A 14,334-nucleotide genomic window follows, 5' to 3' on the forward strand; every position below is an offset into this window, starting at 1 on the left:
TGGCTGAAGTTACGAATGGTAATGTGCTGGATCCGGAGGCTGGTGGAGTGGTAGGGGAGGACAAGGGGATCTCTGTCCCTGTTGTGGTGACTGGAGGATGGGGTGAGGGCTGAAGTGCGGGAAATGGAGGAGATGCGTGTGAGGGCATCATTGATGACGGTAGAAGGGTCTGATCCTGTGTGGTGTTGGTTGGGATGGAATGGAGGGAGATTCACTCTGTCTCTGACCCCGATGTGCGTGATGGGACTGTAGGGAATGATATTCACTGCTACTTATTCCTAATTTCCAGAGCATACGTGTTCCGAGGAGTGGATCCAAAATAAAGATCGATGTTATTACGTATCCATGTTTGATACATCTTTCAACACAGCGGTGCAGGAATGTTCAAACCGCAATGCAAGTCTGCTTGAAGTCAAATCAAGGGATGAAGCGGTATGTGCCACAGCACAAGAAGATCCCACAGGAATCATCACCCACTCCCGGGGTCAGACACAGAATGACACCCACAATATACTCCCAGCACACAGTCCCGGGTGAGACACAGAGTGACACCCATACTACACTCCCAAGACACATACTCGGAGTCAGACACAGAGTGCAGCTCCCTCCACAACGTACCATCACACGCCTCCGGGTTCAGACACAGAGTGAATCTCCCTCCTCACCGTCCCATCACACACTCCGGGGTCAGACACAAAGTGAATCTTTCTCCACACCGTCCCATCACACACTCCCGGGATCAGACACAGAGTGAATCTCCCTCCGCACCGTCCCATCACACACTCCCGGGGTCAGACACAGAGTGAATCTCCCTCCACACCGTCCCATCACACACTCCGGGGTCACACACAAAGTGAATCTTCCTCCACACCATCCCATCACACACTCCCGGGATCAGACACAGAGTGAATCTCCCTCCACAACGTACCATCACACACCTCCGGGTCAGCCACAGAGTGAATCTCCCTCCACACCGTCCCATCACACACTCCGGGGTCAGACATAAAGCGAAGCTCCCTCCACACCATCCCATCACAGATTCCTGTTGTAATCAACCGAGAGAAGCTCTCTAAATAATTTTCGTTTCTTGGCATTAATCAGATAAATTTAATTTCCCAGAGTTTTCTATCCCAGAAACTTGTGTACCGATACCGTGCATACTGGATTGCAAAATGCGAAGACGGGTAAGATTTGGACTGATCTGTGGGGTGAGAGTTGGTCATTGACATAGTCCTGACGGGGGGAAAAGGGATTCGTTTACGATGAGGCAGTATGAGGTTGTCGGGAGAGTTTGGGACAATGGGAACATTTTGAGGCCGACATGTGTCTGTCGGGGGAGGACGGAGCATTGTGAATATTTCGGAAACCTCCAGGGGGCAGTGGGGAGAGCTCAGAACACAGGGATTACGTCATTTGGGTACTGACGATTGTCGGTGAGGAGGGCGCGGTGGAGTGGGATCATTTTGGAGATAGTCGCCGGGCTGTGAGGAGGGGGAGCAACAGCAGGATTAGTTTGGTGAATGTCAGAGATCTGAAGGCCGAGAGTAGGACAACTGGATTAGTTTGGAGACCGACACAGGGCGGTGGACACACAGTGGGTTAATGGGATTAGTTTGCGAACTGACGCACGGATGTGGGAGGGAGGGTGCCAGTGGTGTAAGTCTGGAGACGGACCCGAAGCTATGAGGAGAGTGCGGTGCAGTGGGATATGTTAGCAGACTGGCGCGAAGCTCTGGGTAGAGGGAAGAGCAACGGGATTAATCTGGGACCGACTAGGGCTGAGGGAAGTTTGTGGACAAGTGGGATTCATCTCGGGAAAGACATAAGTCTGTGCGGAGACGGTGGGACAGTGGGGTTTGTTCGGGGAGTTAAACAGATCTGAGGGGAGAGGGTGGGCCTGTTCGATTAGTATGGGGACTGACAGGGGACTGTGGTGAAAAAGTGGATCGGTGAGTTATTTTGGAGAGACACGGGGCTGTGGGGTGACATTGGATCAGTACGATTAATTTAGGGACAGCCACAGTATTCTGGGGAGACATTGGGACCGTGGTATCTGTCTGGGTACTGGCCTGACAGTGGATGAGTGGGATGAGTTTGCGGACTGACTCAGCCTGTTAGGAGAGAGCGATTTCATGGGTTAGCTTGTGGACGATCTCGGATCGGGTTCTCTGCTGGAGCTGTTTTGTCTCTGTTTAAATTGTTTATCCCCGTTGGACAGGAATGCGGGCCCGAGTCTCCTGTACAGTGTGTTCTCTAGATCGTCCGTCTGCAGAGATTGCAACTCGCATCTAGGGAACGACCGTTGCAATCGTGATTGGCGTTTCATCTGCGAGAAGTCGGCACCTTTGTTCCCGGATATTCCTGAAAAGATTAAGGATCTCTGTCGACAGCCACTGGAGGAGACGTGAATCAAGTCATTTACCCCAATTTCTCCTCCTTGTTTGCCCTTCACTCTCACTCCCCGATCCTTTCAAATACCCTCCTCACATTCTCTGCCCCTTCCCTCCTAGTCTCACACCTCCTCTTGTCGCCATCATATTCTCCCTGCGAAACATCGTCAAACCTCTCTCGCCATCTATCCCCACATTTCTCACTATTCCCCCAGTTCCGTTCTTCCCCGCTCCCTCCACCTTTCTCTCTACCCCGTCACCTCCCCTCATTTCCTCGAGCTTTCTCCGCCCGCTCTTTCCCTGCTCCCTCTGCACACCTCTTTCACTTCTTTCACGCCCCCCCACGGCACTCTCTCTCTCCCCCCTCCCTGTTCTCTCTAAACAATCTGTCTCCCTTATCCCTCTCTCTTTCGCCTTTCCACCCACTCTGAGCTCAATCCTGTGCCGTCCGGTGCTCGATAACCCAACCCTGGGTAAGACGCTATGCCTATTCCCTTTTTCTGTGCCCCTCTGGTGTTTATGGAACTGTGTAAGTTTACAACTACGCTCCAGGGAATAATGTCCCAACCCACCCTTCCTCTCTCCATAACTCAGTCCTCCGAGTTTACTAATATCCCCGTAGAACTCCCTGTACATTCTATCCAGTTCAATGGCATTTTCCCCTAAAACTGTGTGCGGCCACACCGACTGCAATGTGAGCTCCTCACTCCTGTACGCCGGTGCCCTCAGTGGTGAAGACCAGCGGGCCAAGTGCCCTGCCCACTCGTATCGGATGTTTCCTACCGGAATGGCAATTTCATGTATTATCTGTATGAAGGGGTCCTGATTTACCCCTATGTACTGTGCTTTTAAAAAAGACAGACAGAGAGAGAGAGGTGTCCAGCACAAAAACCTTGTTAAAAAGACAGAATTATTTAACACCGACATTTGTTTTCAAGAGAGAGAGAGAGTCGAGGACTGCTCACAGCATGGTTACATCTGTACAAGGGCACTGCTTTCAGCTTCTGCATTCTTACAGATAGAGAAGGAAGGAACTGTTTGGGTAACAGTTGGGATTCAACACGAGGTAATAAATAAAAGGTCAGGCAGTAGACCCCAGACATGTTTTTGGGAACTGAGTGAGGTTTATTGTTTTGGGGGATCGATCAGGCGAATAGATCAATGACTCTTGCAGTGTGAAAAGGGAGAGACTGGTGGGGAGGTGTTTATATATCCAAACATCGCCTGGGTTGGTAATTCCACCACAGAAGAACGGTGCCCTTTGTTTTGTTCACAGTTGGTGATCTAAAGATAACTGGAAGATCGACGGCGTCAGCTCACCTGCAGACTCAAATCTCTCCCCGTCTCTCTGTCCATCAATAAATATTCATTGATAACCTGTCTGATTTCTCTGCATTTATATTACTCTATTGCGTAGTTACTAATAAATACCATCAGTTAATAGCAACACTGGGCTCCAAAGTGCTTTCAATTTCTGCTGTTTCTTTTACCCGTCACGCATCATATAGCGGGCAGCGGAGATTGCGGGCGGCGGAGTGAGCCGGGAGCAGAGTGAAGACTTAAGGGCTTCGGCTCAACGGGCTTAGGCGGAAACGGGCGAGACGAGGAAGATTTGGGATTCATTTTCTGTTGTTATTAGAGGAGAGGGGCAGTATGAGTGTGAGGGCAGTTTGCTGTTCTCGGTGTCGGATGTGGGAGGCCCTGGAGTCTCCAAGCCTCCCGGACGTCTACATCTGCGCCAAGCGCATCGAGATGCAGCTCTTAAGGGACCGCATTACGGAACTGGAGCTGCAACTCGATGACCTTCGTCTGGTCAGGGAGAGTGAGGAGTTGATAGAGAGGAGTTATAGGTAAGAGGTCACACCGGGGCCACGGGAGGCAGACAAGTGGTTCACGGTTAGGAGGGGGAAGGGTAAGAGTCAGATAATAGAGAGTACTCCTGTGGCTGTGCCCCTTAACAATAGGTACTCCTGTTTGAGTACTGCTGGGGGAAACAGCTTACCCGGGGGAAGCGACAGTGGCCGTGCCTCCGGCACAGAGTCTGGCCCTGTAGCTCAGAAGGGTAAGGCAAGGAAGAGGAGGGCAGTTGTGATAGGGGACTCGATAGTAAGGGGGTCAGATTAGGCGATTCTGTGGACGCAGTCCAGAGACCCGGATCGTAGTTTGCATCCCTGGTGCCAGGGTCCGGGGTATTTCTGATCGTGTTCAAGATATCCTGAAGTGGGAGTGTGAGGAGCCAGAGGTCGTGGTACATATAGGTACCAATGACATAGGTAGGAAAAGGGATGAGGTCCTGAAAGGAGAATATAGGGAGCTAGAAAGGGAGTTGAGAAAAAGGACCTCAAGGGATTACTGCCTGTGCCACGCGACAGTGAGAGTAGGAATGCGATGAGGTGGAGGATAAATGCGTGGCTGAGGGATTGGAGCAGGGGGCAGGGATTCAAGTTTTTGGATCATTGGGACCTCTTTTGGCGCAGGCGTGACCTTTACAAAAAGGACGGGTTACACTTGAATCCTAAGGGGACCAATATCCTGGCAGGGAGATTAGCGAGGGCTACTGAGGTGACTTTAAACTAGACTGGTTGGGGGGTGGGAAACAAATTAAAGAGGCTAGGCGAGAGGAGGTTAGTTTACAACAGGGGTATGGGAACCAGTGCAGAGAGACATAGGGGTGTAAAGTGAGGGTAGAAGCAAAAAGTACTAAGGAGAAAAGTAAAAGTGGCAGGCCGACAAATCCAGGGCAAGCATTAAAAAGGGCCACTTTTCAACATAATTGCATAAGGGCTAAGAGAGTTGTAAAAGAGCGGTGAAGGCTTTGTGTGTCAATGCAAGGAGCATTCGTAATAAGGTGGATGAATTGAAAGTGTAGATTGTTATTAATGATTATAATATAGTTGGGATCACAGAGACATGGCTCCAGAGTGACCAAGGATGGGAGATCAACGTTCAGGGATATTCAATATTCAAGAAGGATAGACATGAAGGAAGGAGAGGTGGGGTGGCGTTGCTGGTTAAAGAAGAGATTAACGCAAGAGAAAGGAAGGACATAAGCCGGGAAGATGTGGAATCGATATGGGTAGAGCTGCGTAACACTAAGGGGCAGAAGACGCTGGTGGGAGTTGTGTACAGGCCACCTAACAGTAGTAGTGAGGACAGAGATAGTATTAAACAGGAAATTAGAAATGTGTACAATAAAGGAACAGCAGTTATAATGGGTGACTTCAATCTACGTGTAGATTGGGTGAACCAAATTGGTAAAGGTGCTGAGGAAGAGGATTTCTTGGAATGTATGTGGGATGTTTTTTTGAACCAACATGTCGAGGAACCAACTAGAGAGCAGGCTATTCTGGACTGGGTTTTGAGCAATGAGGAAGGGTTAATTAGCAATCTAGTCGTGAGAGGCCCCTTGGGTACGAGTGACCATAATATGGTGGAATTCTTCAATAAGATGGAGAGTGACATTGTTAATTCAGAAACAAAGATTCTGAACTTAAAGAGGGGTAACTTTGAAGGTATGAGACGTGAATTAGGTAAAATTGACTGGCAAATGACACTTAAAGGATTGCCGGTGGATATGCAATGGCAAGCATTTAAAGGTTGCATGGATGAACTACAATAATTGTTCATCCCAGTTTGGCAAAAAGAATAAATCAAGGAAGGTAGTGCACCCGTGGCTGACAAGAGAAATTAGGGATAGTATCAATTCCAAAGAAGAAGCATACAAATTAGCCAGAGAAAGTGGCTCACCTGAGGACTGGGAGAAATTCAGAGTTCAGCAGAGGAGGACAAAGGGCTTAATTAGGAATGGGAAAAAAGATTATGAGAGAAAACTGGCAGGGAACATAAAAACGGATCGTAAAAGCTTTTATAGATATGTAAAAAAGGAAAAGACTGGTAAAGACAAATGTAGGTCCCCTGCAGACAGAAACAGGTGAATTGATTATGGGGAGCAAGGACATGGCAGACCAATTGAATAATTACTTTCGTTCTGTCTTCACTAAGGAGGACATAAATAATCTTCCAGAAATAGTAGGGGACACAGGGTCCAGTGAGGTGGAGGAACTGAGCGGAATACATGTTAGTAGGGAAGTGGTGTTAGGTAAATTGAAGGGATTGAAGGCAGATAAATCCCCAGGGCCAGATGGTCTGCATCCTAGAGTGCTTAAGGAAGTAGCCCAATAAATAGTGGATGCATTAGTGATAATTTTTCAAAACTCGTTAGATTCTGGACTAATTCCTGAGGATTGGAGGGTGGCTAATGTAACTCCACTTTTTAAAAAAGGAAGGAGAAAGAAACCGGGTATTATAGACCGGTTAGCCTAACGTCGGTGGTGGGGAAATTGCTGGAGTCAGTTATCAAAGATGTGATAACAGCACGTTTGGAAAGCGGTGAAATCATCGGACAAAGTCAGCATGGATTTGTGAAAGAAAAATCATGTCTGACGAATCTCATAGAATTTTTTGATGATGTAACTAGTAGAGTGGATAGGGGAGAACCAGTGGATGTGGTATATTTGGATTTTCAAAAGGCTTTTGACAAGGTCCCACACAGGAGATTAGTGTACAAACTTAAAGCACACGGTATTGGGGGTAAGGTATTGATGTGGGTGGAGAATTGGTTAGCAGACAGGAAGCAAAGAGTGGGAATAAACGGGACCTTTTCAGAATGGCAGGCGGTGACTAGTGGGGTACCGCAAGGCTCAGTGCTGGGACCCCAGTTGTCTACAACATATATTAATGACTTGGATGCGGGAATTAAATGCAGCATCTCCAATTTGCGGATGACACGAAGCTGGGTGGCAGTGTTAGCTGTGAGGAGGATGCTAAGAGGATGCAGGGTGAGTTGGATAGGTTAGGTGAGTGGGCAAATTCATGGCAGATGCAATTTAATGTGGATAAATGTGAAGTTATCCACTTTGGTGGCAAAAATAGGAAAACAGATTATTATCTGAAATGTGACCGATTAGGAAAAGGGGAGGTGCAACGAGACCTGGGTGTCATTATACACCAGTCATTGAAAGTGGGCATGCAAGTACAGCAGGCGGTGAAAAAGGCGAATGGTATGCTGGCATTTATAGCGAGAGGATTCGAGTACAGGAGCAGGGAGTTACTACTGCAGTTGTACAAGGCCTTGGTGAGACCACACCTGGAATATTGTGTGCAGTTTTGGTCCCCTAATCTGAGGAAAGACATCCTTTCCATAGAGGGAGTACAAAGAAGGTTCACCAGATTGATTCCTGGCATGGCGGGACTTTAATATGAAGAAAGACTGGATGAACTGGGCTTGTACTCGTTGGAATTTAGAAGATTGAGGGGGGATCTGTTTGAAACGTATAAAATCCTAAAGGGATTTGACAGGCTAGATGCAGGAAGATTGTTCCCGATGTTGTGGAAGTCCAGAACAAGGGGTCACAGTTTGAGGATAAAGGGAAAGCCTTTTAGGACCGAGATGAGGAAAAACTTCTTCACACAGAGAATGGTGAATCTGTGGAATTCTCTGCCACAGGAAACAGTTGAGGCCAGTTCATTGGCTATATTTAAGAGGAAGTTAGATATGGCCCTTGTGTCTGCGGGGATCAGGGGGTATGGAGGGAAGGCTGGGGCGGGGTTCTGAGTTGGATGATCAGCCATGATCATAATAAATGGCGGTGCAGGCTCGAAGGGCCGAATGGCCTATTCCTGCACCTATTTTCTATGTTTCTATGTTTCTCTGAAATACCGACACATCGGATTTCAGCTTCTCATGAACTCAATCATGTTATGATCACTGCCTCCTACCGGTTCCTTCACCTCAATCTCTCTGGACAATACCCAGCCAGTACAGCCGTTCCCCTAGTGGGCTCAACTAGAAGCTGTTCTGAAAATCCATCTCGCAGTCATTCTACAAATTCTCTCTCTTGAGATCCAGTGCCGACCTAATTTTCCCATCCACTCGCATGTTAAATTCCCCACAATTATCATAACACTGCCCTTCTGACAAGCCTTTTCTATTTCCTGTTGCATTTTGTAATCCACATCCCTGCAGCTGTTTGGAAACCTGTACATAACTGCCATCAGTGTCCTGTTACCCCTGCGATTTCGTAGCTCAACCCATATGATTCTGCACCCTCCGATCCTAGGTGACCTCTTTCTAGTGATTTAATATCATTTCTTACCAATAAACCCACGCCACCCCCTCTGCCTACCTGCCTATCCTTCCGATACACCGTGTATCCTTGGACGTCAGCTACCAGAGACATGCATCCTTTAGCCACGTCTCAGTGATGACCACAATATTATACCTGCCAATCTGTAACTGTACCAAAAGATCATCCACCTCATTCCTTATGCTGAGTGCATTTAAGTATAACACCTAAGACCAGTACTCGGTACCTTTGCTTTGATTGCACCGCAACTTTATTGCACCGCAATTTATCCCAATGGCTGCAAATTTGCCCAAACACCTGTCTGTCTTTCCTGACATCTTCCTGCTCACTATCTTAGATATAATTCTGTTTCCCCCTCCTCTGCTCTATCATTCCGGTTCCCATCCCCCTGTCAAATTAGTTTAAACCTTCCCTAACAGCTCTATTAAAGTTTCCCACCAGGATATTGGTCCCCTTCGGGTTCAGGTGTAACCCGTCCATTTTGAACAGGTCATACTTCCCCCAGTAGAGATCCCAATGATCCACGAATCTGAAGCCCTGCCCCCTGCACCAGTCTCTCAGCCACGCATTCATCTGCCTGATCCTACTATTCTTGTCCTCGCTAGCACGTGGCACATGTAGCAATCCCGAGTTTACTACCCTGGTAGTCCTGCTTCTCAGCTTCCTTCTTAACTCCCGAAAATCTCTCTTCAGGACCTCCTCCATCTTCCTATCGATGTCACTCGTACCAACGTGTACCAAGAGAGCTGGCTGCTCGCCCTCTCCCTTCAGAATTTTCTGGACCCGATCCGAGACATCCCGTACTCTGGCACCTGGGAGGCAACAAAGCATTCCCCATAGTGTTGTTAGCTGCCACCTTCCCTTTAAGGGTCAGACTGCCAATTTTTGCCTGTCAACATTGCTGCATGGAATGTCTGTGCATGAAGGTCTCGAGCCCAGCACTCAATGCTCAACCGTAGGAGACCCAGTTCGAGTACTACTGTTTGTGATTTTGTCTTTGGATTTCTTCACTGTCCTCTTGTTTATTTCAAGTCTGAGTCGGAGTGTATTCTGGACCTTATTCGGCAATTGCCTTCACCATCATTCATATCTCTCTCGTTACAAAAGGGATTACTGCGTTAGGAGTGTGAGGAGATGAGGGCTCTCATTGAAGCTTCGTATTTTTCTCGGGTTGTACGGTGGACAGCATTTTGACTTGATGCATGACCGTCTGGTGTGGAGGCTGCAACGCAGAGGGTCGCCACGGACTACAGAATGTTCTAGACTGAATCAACTCCATCACGGGTACAACCCTTCCATCCATCGATGACATGTTCAAGACGGAGTGCCTCGGGAAGACATCATACATTTGAAAGGACCCTCACCAGCTGGGAAATGTCCTGTGCTCATCGGTACCATCAGGATACCGGAGCCGGAAAACTCAACAATTTACAAGCAGTGGCTTCCTCTCCGACATGAGTTTGCGAACCGTAAACACAAAATAAAACAATAAACAGAAAACTCATAATAAAAATGCCATTCCCTTCCGCAATTCCTCCGTCTCCACCGCATCTGCTCTCAGGATGAGGATTTTCATTCCAGGACGAGGGAGATGTCCTCCTTTTTTAAATAAAGGAGATTCCCTTCCTCCACTGTCAACTCTGCTCTCAAACGCATCTCTCCCATTTTATGCACATCTGCTCTCACTCCATCTTCCCGCCACCCCACTAGGAATAGGGTTCCCCCTTGTCCTCACCTACCACCCCACCAGCCTCCGGGTCCAACATATTATTATCCGTAACTTCCGCCACCTCCAACGGGATCCCATCACTAAGCACATCTTTCCTTCCCCACCTCTCTCCGCTTTCCGCAGGGATCGTTCCCTACGCGACTCCCTTGTCCATTCGTCCCCCCCCATCCCTCCCCACTGATCTCCCTCCTGGCACTTATCCGTGTAAGCGGAACAAATACTACACATGCCCTTACACTTCCTCCCTCACCACTATTCAGGGCCCCAGGCAGTCCTTCCAGGTGAGGCAACACTTCACCTGTGAGTCGGCTGGGGTGACATGCTGCGTCCGGTGTTCCCGATGTGGCCTTTTATATATTGGCGAGACCCAACGCAGACTGGGAGACCGCTTTGCTGATCACCTACGCTCTGTCCGCCAGAGAAAGCAGGATCTCCCAGTGACCACACATTTTAATTCAACATCCCATTCCCATTCTGATATGTCTGTCCACGGCCTCCTCTACTGTAAAGATGAAGGTACACTCAGGTTGGAGGAACAACACTTTATATTCAGTCTTGGTTGCCTCCAACCTTATGCCATGAACACTGACTTCTCAAACTTCCGCTAATGACCCTCCCCGCCCCCTCCTACCCCATCCGTTACTTATTTATATACACACATTCTTTCTCTCACTCTCTCCTTTTCCTTCCTCTGTCCTTCTGAATATACCCCTTATTCATCCTCTGGGTTTACGCCCCTTCCTCCTTTTACGTCTCACTGGTCCTCCTGTACAATGATCCTCTCATATCCCTTTTGCCAATTAACTGTCCAGTTCTTGGCTCCATCCCTCCCCATCTTGTCTTCCGCTATCATATTGGATCTACCCCAACACTTCCACTTCCAAATCTCTTACTAGCCCTTCCTTCAGTTAGTCCTGACGAAGGGTCTCGGCCGAAACGTCGACTGCATCTCTTCCTGGAGATGCTACCTGGCCTGCTGCGTTCACCAGCAACTTTGATGTGTGTTGCTTGAATTCCCACACCCCGTACCGCTTGGTTTTACATCCTCCCCAAGATCCACAAGCCTGGCTGTCTCGGTAGGCCCATAGTTTCTACCTGCTCCTATCCCACCGAACTTGTATCTGCCTACCTGGATTCCATTTTATCACCCATAGTTCAGTCCCTCCCCACCTACATCCAGGATACATCCCACGCCCTCCACCTCTTCAATAACTTCCAGTTCCCCGGTTCCAACCGCTTCATTTTCCCAATGGATGTCCAATCCCTGTACCCCTGCATTCCCCATCAAGAAGGCGTCAAAGCCCTCCGCTACATTCTAGATAATATACCTCACCAGTTCCCCAACACCACTACCCTCCTCCGGTTGGCAGAACTGGTTCTTACACTTAATAACTTCTGTTTTGGCCCTTCCCACTTTCTTCAGACTAACGGTGTAGCTATGGGAACTCGCATGGGCCCCAGCTATGCCTGCCTCTTCGTTGGTTATGTTGAACATCCTGTGCTCCAAACCTATTCTGGTACTGCTCCCCAACTTTTCCTTCCGGACATTGACGACTACATTGGTGCTGCTTCCTGCGCCCATGCTGAGCTCGTCAATTTCATCGACTTTACTTCTAACTTCCACCCAGCCTGCAAATTCACTTGGTTTATCGCGGAAACTTCTCTCCCCTTTCTCGATCTCTCGACCTCCATCTCTGGAGACAGACTGTCCACTGATATCTTCTACAAGCCCACTGACTCTCATAACTACCTCAATCGTACCTCTTCCCACCCCGCCACGTGAAAAATGCAATTCCCTGTTCCCTGTTCCTCCGTCTCGCCGCATCTGCTCCGAGGATGAGATTTTCACTTCCAGGACATCTCAAATGTCCTCTTTGTTTAAGGATCGTGGTTTCCCTTCTGCTGTCATCAATGATGCCCTCACTCACATCTCCTCCATTTCCCGCACTTCAGCCCTCATCCCATTCTCCCGCCAGCACGGAAGGGACAGAGTTGCCCTTCTACTCAGCTACGACCCCAGCAGCCTCCGGATCCAGCACATTATCCTCCACAACTTCCGCCACCTTCAACAGGACCCCACCACTAAGCACATGTTACCCTCTCCACCCTCTCAGCTTTCCACAGGGATCGGTCCCTCCGCGACTCCCTGGTCCACATGTCCCTCCCCACGGATCTCCCACCCGGCACTTATCTCTGTAAGCGCAAGTGCTACACCCGTCCCTACACCTCCTCTCTTGCCACCATTCAGAGCCCTAAACAGTCCTCCCAAGTGAGGCAACACTTCACTTGTGAGTCTGTTGGGGTCATCTATTGCATCCGGTACTCCAGTGTGGCATCATCTACATCGGTGAAACCCGGCGCAGATTGGGGGACCGCTTCGTCGAGCACCTCCGGACCGTCCGCCAAAACAGATAGGATCTCCCAGTAGCCTCCCACTTCAATTCTCCTTCACACTCCCATTCAGATATGTCCATACATGGCCTCCTCTACTGCCATGATGAGGCTAAACTCAGGTTGGAGGTGCAACACCTCATATACAGTTTAGGTAGTTTCCAGCCCCTTGGTATGAACATACAATTCTCCAACTTCCGGTAATTCCCTCCCCCTCCCTTCCCCTAGGCCTATGTCACTCTGCCCCCTCCCTCAGCTGCCTATCACCTCCCCCATGGTTCCGCCTCCTTCTACTACCCATTGTGTTTTCCCCTATTCCTTCTTCACCTTTTCGGCCTATCACCTCCCTGCCTCCCTTCCCTCAACTCTTTATCTTTCCCCTTACTGGTTTTTCATCTGGACCCTACCAGCCTTCTCCTTCCCACCCTCCCCCACCTTCTCTATAGGGCATCTGCCCCTTCACTTTCGGGCCCGAAACGTCGACCGATCTTTTCCACGGATGCTGCCCGACCTGCTGCATTTCTCCAGGGTGTTGTCAGTATCAGTTTGCGAACGTTCCCATGGTGCTCACCTATTTTTCAGTATTTATTAATTTTCCTTATTTACGTTAATTTTACATCTTTGCACCGCACTGAGGTCACGTTGTAGTTGTACAAAACGTCGGCGAGGAGTACGGTGTTCAGTTCTGGTCGCGCTGCTGTAGGAAAGATGCCACTGAGCTGGAAAGAGTACAGAGGGAGATTCACGAAGATGTTACCGGGACTCGAGGGTCTGAGTTATGGAGAGAAGGCAAGAAGGATGGAACTTTGTTACTTGGAGCGTTGGTATGAAGCCAGGAGAGGCACAGTTTGGGTGAACGTGAATATTCTTCCCCCCCCCCCCCACCCCGCCCCACCGCCGTTGTGAACTGAGGGCCAGTGCGCACAGAATTGAGGCCAGAGTGGGTGGAGGGAAAAGAGAGAGGAGAGGCAGAGAATGGGGTCCGAGGGGGAGAGAAAGGAGGAGAAGCGGAATGAGTTGGGGATAAGAAGAGCGGAGAGAGAAGAGGGTGGAAAGGGGGAATAAATGGGGGGAGCGGGGCCGGGAAGTGAGACGAGTGCTCCAGATGGGGAGAGGGAGAGTATTTGGGGAGAATGTGGATGCGAGAAGAAGAGGAGAATGGGGTAGAAGGGAGGGGAAGAGAGGGTGGGAGGGGATTGAAGGGATGGGAGAGTGAGAGTGGGGTAGATTGAATGGGGAGAAGTTGGGTGTAGTCACTTGATTGAAGTCGTCCCGTCAGGCTGTTGACAAAGATCCTGGATCTCTTCAGGAATATCCGGGTATAAATATGCAGACTTCTCGCAGATGAATTCATATTTACTTTTGCAATTGTAAATCCATCCGTACGAGTCGCACTTACTGCAGGTGGGCGATCCCTGGGACATCTCGTAGAGAAGATAAGAGGCCACATTCCTATCAAAGAGGATTAGACAATTTCAACAGAGACCCAGCAGACCCAGCAGACAACCGGAGAACGTGGCCAAGCTCATCCCTCTAACCTGCGCTCTCCCCACAGCCCCTTGTCAGACTCTGAACTAATCCCATGATACCGCGCTCTCCGTACAGAGCCAGGTCCAACGCCGTACGAATCCCACTACAGTGCTGTCCCATGCAATCCTGAGTCAGTTCCTAAATTAAT

The 14,334-nt window shown here is 49.2% G+C and overlaps 2 protein-coding genes across 4 annotated transcripts in view; one reads left to right on the forward strand and one right to left on the reverse strand.

The window, feature by feature from the left end:
• Nucleotides 1–295: 295 nt before the first annotated feature.
• LOC140207794 (C-type lectin domain family 12 member B-like) lies at nucleotides 296–3,776 on the forward strand. Its single transcript, XM_072276357.1, has 3 exons — nucleotides 296–432; nucleotides 1,120–1,184; nucleotides 2,219–3,776. Exons 1-3 carry the CDS (start codon nucleotides 346–348, stop codon nucleotides 2,406–2,408), a joined length of 342 nt encoding a protein of 113 aa, XP_072132458.1. The 5' UTR covers nucleotides 296–345; the 3' UTR covers nucleotides 2,409–3,776.
• A 9,452-nt stretch (nucleotides 3,777–13,228) lies between these two features.
• Nucleotides 13,229–14,334, reverse strand: part of LOC140207289 (uncharacterized) — a 37,213-nt gene continuing 36,107 nt past the window's right edge. For 2 of the 3 annotated variants that reach the window (XM_072275769.1, XM_072275770.1), the window contains one exon: nucleotides 13,229–14,108. In XM_072275769.1, coding sequence (XP_072131870.1) covers nucleotides 13,910–14,108 — 199 coding nt within the window. In that variant the 3' untranslated portion in view covers nucleotides 13,229–13,909. The remainder of the gene's footprint in view (nucleotides 14,109–14,334) is intronic. The other variant, XM_072275771.1, reaches the window with a different exon arrangement.

The sequence above is a fragment of the Mobula birostris genome, chromosome 13, assembly GCF_030028105.1.
Source record: "Mobula birostris isolate sMobBir1 chromosome 13, sMobBir1.hap1, whole genome shotgun sequence".
NCBI lineage: Eukaryota > Metazoa > Chordata > Chondrichthyes > Myliobatiformes > Myliobatidae > Mobula > Mobula birostris.

Coding starts and splice junctions, on each gene's coding strand:
- LOC140207794 (XM_072276357.1), top strand. CDS start 346: ATGTTTGATACATCTTTCAACACAGCGGTGCAGGAATGTTCAAACCGC. Junction 433..1,119: donor TCAAATCAAGGGATGAAGCG/GTATGTGCCACA, acceptor TTAATTTCCCAG/AGTTTTCTATCCCAGAAACT. Junction 1,185..2,218: donor ATTGCAAAATGCGAAGACGG/GTAAGATTTGGA, acceptor CCCGTTGGACAG/GAATGCGGGCCCGAGTCTCC.